The sequence below is a fragment of the Engraulis encrasicolus genome, chromosome 10 (assembly GCF_034702125.1).
Source record: "Engraulis encrasicolus isolate BLACKSEA-1 chromosome 10, IST_EnEncr_1.0, whole genome shotgun sequence".
Classification (NCBI taxonomy): domain Eukaryota; kingdom Metazoa; phylum Chordata; class Actinopteri; order Clupeiformes; family Engraulidae; genus Engraulis; species Engraulis encrasicolus.
Window position 1 is genome coordinate 21,880,687 of NC_085866.1, and position 5,378 is coordinate 21,886,064.

The 5,378-nt window shown below is 45.4% G+C and overlaps 1 protein-coding gene across 1 annotated transcript in view; it reads right to left on the bottom strand.

The window, feature by feature from the left end:
• dnajc11a (DnaJ (Hsp40) homolog, subfamily C, member 11a) overlaps positions 1–5,171 on the bottom strand; it is an 18,664-nt gene extending 13,493 nt beyond the window's left edge. The window contains exons 1-8 of the mRNA XM_063208396.1: positions 5,059–5,171; positions 4,101–4,230; positions 3,868–3,941; positions 3,357–3,458; positions 1,841–1,972; positions 1,148–1,270; positions 917–990; positions 226–415 (exon numbers count right to left, since the gene is read on the bottom strand). Of these exons, the coding sequence (XP_063064466.1) occupies positions 226–415; positions 917–990; positions 1,148–1,270; positions 1,841–1,972; positions 3,357–3,458; positions 3,868–3,941; positions 4,101–4,230; positions 5,059–5,130 (897 nt within the window). The 5' untranslated portion in view covers positions 5,131–5,171. The remainder of the gene's footprint in view (positions 1–225; positions 416–916; positions 991–1,147; positions 1,271–1,840; positions 1,973–3,356; positions 3,459–3,867; positions 3,942–4,100; positions 4,231–5,058) is intronic.
• Positions 5,172–5,378: the final 207 nt, after the last annotated feature.

A 5,378-nucleotide genomic window follows, 5' to 3' on the forward strand; every position in this document is an offset into this window, starting at 1 on the left:
CACTTCAGGTTTTCTGGTAGGCCCACAGCTCGACACAGCACAACTCAGCTGCCACTTTTTACTTTACGATTGAGCTGTGTCGTGCCTATTCGAAAAGCAAAAAGTGGCGTCCGAGTCCCGCTTTGTCGAGCTGTAGGCCTACCAGAAAACCAGCAGTGGAAAAGAGGCATAAGTAGTCTACATTTCTAGGCTAAATACAGAAGGGGCTCTGGGCTGGGTGCAAACCTGCACAGCGAGGCTGAAGTGGGAGCTCTTAGTGTCTCGGACGATGCTGGTGTTCATGGAGGACTGAGTGCCCCAGCGCCACTGCAGGTAGCCCATGGTGTTCTTGTCCAGGTGACGCGCCAGCACCGTGGTCACGCCCGGACGGATGCCGCGGGACGAGAACTGCATACCGCACTGGCCCGTCACAAAGCTGCAATGGAAGATAGATAGACACACACACACAAGCGTACATGAATGACACACAAGACAAACGTGGAAGATATTGTGCATGCAAAAAGTGAAAACTACCAAGAATTTCTCTAGCATTCTCTCAGCATAGGTTTTACTAGGGCTGTAACGATATTGGATCGAAACGAGAAATCGCGATACTCGGACTCACGATACTGTATCGTGATGTAAGGAGGCAGTATTGTGATACGCCCTTTCAAAGTTTCTTTAACCATCAGTCTATAAAACAACCATGATTCTATGTGATAGTGCTCCCAAGCTTCAAATGAGATACATTTCAGACATGGTGGGGTGTATCGAATCGTATATCAAAAGTCGGGTATACAAACCGAATCGTGAGTTGAATGTATCGTTACAGCCCTAGCCTTTACAACCATCACAACACAAAAGGAATTCATAGGCTAGGAATACCTGACAACATACCATTCATGAAAGCTAAAAATACACGCCATCTTTGACTTACCAGCGAGTTGTCAAGTTACGGAAGACTTTGAATCCAAAAAGAGGCCCATGCGTATCTCCAGCACCAAACTCCACCTACGCACAAACCCCACAAACACCGGCAGGATTTCATTAAGACATCAATTCTGGACTTACGTGAAAGGTCAGTGTGGCTGAAAATAGTGGCTGACGGTGACCTATTCAGAGACCAAACTGAGCTGCAGCCGATGCTGCTGCCTTGAATGCTGCTTACCTCTCCCCAGCCCTTGGCAGACGTGACTTTGCGCAAGGCCAGGGTGAAGTTTCCCCCGCCGTTGCCGTTGTGTGTGGAAAGCGAGCCGGAGAGGATGGCCGTGTCTTTGGTGGTCAGAGGCGCCTGGTGAAGAGAAGAGATGGCCAGCCAAGTGGGTAAGCAGCATTAAGACATTTTCTGTTTGACAATTCCCGCACACTGTTCACATTTGCATGGTTTACTGCGACGTTTCGGTCCATGTAGACCAAAACGTTGCAGTAAACCATGCAAATGTGAACAGTGTGCAGGAGCTTTCTTTTCTTTAACGTTGGCAACCCAAGGGTTCCACTCTGAAGCACCTGACCAAAGGAGGTATGCAATAATTCTACATTTACAACTGTTTTGACAATTAACTACGCCTCAACTTGCCTACAAGTAGATGCACTTCTTGGAGGACAAACAAAAATGCATATGAATTTCACACAAAATGAATGGTCAGTGTAAGGGGTTTATTTTCCATGCCATGCTGATACCAAACATGACAACTTGTGTCCCTAGAAATGGTGTGTGTGTGTGTGTGTGTGTGTGTGTGTGTGTGTGTGTGTGTGTGTGTGTGTGTGTGTGTGTGTGTGTGTGTGTGTGTGTGTGTGTGTGTGTGTGTGTGTGTGTGTGTGTGTGGCTACATCTACATAACAGAGTTTGGCCGCCCGTTACCTCTATAGACTGAGATATGTGCATCTTGTTGATCTCAACATGAGGAAGGCCTCCGCTTGGTGCATCTTCGTACTCCTCCTCCTCATAGCGGTCAAACAGGTCTGTGGCGTCCACTCCAACACTGATTGTGCCCTGGAGAAAAGAGACATAAAGACCACGGAAACCAACAAATGAGTAACTTAGGACCTCCACACACCGGCTCCGACAAAAATTTGATTCCATTGTTCTCAATAGAACCCCGCACACTGGCGACGATGTCCGTGCAAGCGATTACAGATGAGTTCCATTTTGTCAGAGCCGCCTTTGACTAACCATGCTATGTTCATGTGAAATTGGGTTTGGGGGTCGGAATTGGGTCGGAAGCGAAAGTGCTCCGCAGTGCTGTCGGTACCGATGTGCTGAGGCCCTGATTCCTCTCACTCAGTCAAAGATTGCAGAGCAATATCTGACAAAGGGAGGGAGGGAAAGCAATTCTTGATATCACACCCAATATTTAAAGTTATTAAAGCCACCACAATGCAACATAATATTAAATGGTTGTGATTTACAACAGTGACATATGGGATTCTTGCAGTGCACTGGGGTAACAAGAAATCCACATATGCTGCCACAGTGTTGTGGGAGTTTGAGAGCTTCCACACATTGGCTTTGACAATAATTACAAAGCCTGACGTGTTCAGTGTGCCATATTTTATGTGACTGCAGCTGATGATAAAAAAATATATGTTTTTATCGAGCACCACAGACAAAAGTAGACCTGAATCACAATCCTCACTCAGTCTGGAGCAGAGTCAACCACAGTAGCACAGAACTTTTTTTCCAAAGCTGGTGTGCAGAGCCCTGCAAGCTCAGAGCTCAAAGCTCCCTAAAACTCCAAGATGGCTGGCATGAAATCTTGGCTGCAGCCCTTGAGCAGTTGAGCCGTGAGACATGCCATGAGGGGGGAAGCTGTGATCTACTGGTTACTGTCAGCTGGTCTCGGAATCAGGAAGCTGCAGGCTTGAATCCTATAAATCACATAAAGGCTGACGTGCCGTTCAGCAAAACATCTAACATCACATTCCTCTAGAGCAGGGCTATTCAAATGGAGGACCTGGGGCCAGATGCGGCCCTTGGATGGCAAGGTTCTGCCCCCCCCACAAGGTCTGAACAAAATGAAAATGGGGATATCTCTCCTATGCATTCACATGAGTGAGAAATCTTCTCTTAAACAGTCTGATAATGAATATTACACTGCGTTGACTCACTACGTTGAGGCTCTAAACAGAGCATAAGATAACAGCCCTTTAGATAACAGACCTTGTCCCTGCCATGGCTCAAACGGTAGGGCACTGCACTGCTACACCGGCAACTCAGGTTCAACTCCGGCTCGGGGTCATTTGCCAAACCTTCCCCATCTCTCTCTCCCCCAAACTCATTTCTTGTCTGTCTCACTATCCTGTCTGCATGATAAAAGTGCAAAAGCCCCAAAAAATTCTTTAAAACAAAAAAAGAAAAAGAAAAAAAGAAAACAGACCTTGGGGTTGGTCCTCTGCTGCAGCCTCCTCTCCTCTCTCTCTCTCTGGAGACGCTCGTACTCCTCTCGAATCTCCGCCGGAGTCCTCTTTCTCTCCACCACCTGGAAGACAAACACAGCCCAGAAATGTTGAAATGATAGTCTTGCACCTTTCGGAATAAAATTCAAATTTCCTCATCTGGGATGCGTTTTCTCGAAAGCGTATTGGTTAACCAGTTAGCTTAACTTGGTTAGTTGCCAATGGGAAATTGCATTGAAAATAACAAAATAGCTAATAATGCAGTTAGCAACCATGGTTTTGAGAAATGCACCCCTGACTTTGCTATGGTAATCCACATTTCAAAGCCCAGACACTATTAGGCCCGCTGTTGTCTACTGAAGATGAGCAGAGCTGAGCTTTAGTGTATGCACAAGGCAATCTCTCATCTTAACTCTTACAGCCGTTGTCATTAGATGTGATTAGAAGTACAAGCTTGAGTCAAGGAAACATGATATGGAAAATTGTGCTTACCTCCCATCCCTCCACGTCCAACCCTCTTTTGCCATAGATGTCATATATAGCTCTGGACTGGGGGTCACTTAAAACTTGAACACAGAAACACAGTCATTCAGAAACCATTTTACTGACAATTCAGTTTGCCACAACCAGCAAAACAAAGAGTAAACAGGTGACCCTCAGTAAACCGCTCTCAGTACACTTCTTGTAAACAGAGTATTGAGAATCGGCCCCAAGTGTCCTCTTACCTTCATAGGCTTGGTGCACCAAATTAAAGAGTTGTTCCGCTTGTCTCTTAAGCTCAGGGTCTCTATGTTTGTCAGGGTGGTATAGCATGCAAAGTCTTCTGTAGGACTGTTTCAGCTCATCCTGTGTAGCCTGAAAATAAAAGCAGACAACGTTGCGTATATCTATTTACTCTCAATGCGTATATCAGTGCCTCGCACCCTTATCCAGTCTCTCTGATACTACCGTGCTTTTAGCTGATCGACAGTTGACGGACTATAACATTAACGGCCTTGTTACTGCACAACTTAAACGGGACTTTGTTCACATGACCCTTGATAAGCCAAAATTGTAGTTCTAGTTATTAGACTAGGTTCTGATTCCCAAACAGTTTTCTTTACGGAAGTTCTTATCAGGTCTGGTGAGCTCCGGTGGTGGGGGCCGAATAGATCTGTCAACAAAGTACTTCGTGAATTTAACTTCACAAGTCTCAAAAGCAACAGTGTTATGAAACTGAATTTGTCTTCACGTTGGAACTATTCATCATTTATCGTTTTGTTTTCTGAAATGGTGCATGACCACCTCGAAAGTTATCCAAGGAAACAAGTTACATCCACATTATTATCTAACTTGGTGTGTTCCTGACACGTTGTTTGAATGGAAGTAGCTAGTCTCAAACTGCCGAGGTTAATGGTCGATAGTACAACGTAAAAAAGAATTGTAGTATTTTTGGAGGTGATCAAACGTAGCTATACTTCAGGTAGCATTGTTGCAAAATATGACAGCACCGCAAACACCAGGAGCAATGATAAGCAAGGGTCATTGAGTTAGCTGCGCTAACCAGTTGAATGTTAGCGGCTAGGCTGCACACAAATGCCGCACGATTTCCTAGAGCTGCCATAACTGTAACGAAATGTTTATGCAATACAACTGATCCAGGAAACACCACGCTAAGGGGAACACGGCAAAGACATCCGTTACCTCTCTTCTGACATTAAGAAGGGAATAGTAGTCATCATTATCAATTTCATCCTCGTCCAAGGCCGCCGCCATGTTTACAACCTTTCATCCCCGCCCGCTGAAGCAGAGTAACTTAGCCAGGAGGTGGAGTGCACAATGAACTCTGGTGCCTCCACATGGAACGGAGGATACATCTGCTGGAAATTATCTAATTTTAACTTTTTCAACTTTTCAAAGGGTTGGACGAAGTTCAAAAGAGAAAATGCACACGTTTTACAGAAGCAACTGCAAACGCATGTGGACTATTAGCAGCTGGTGATGATGAAACCTTATACAGTGAC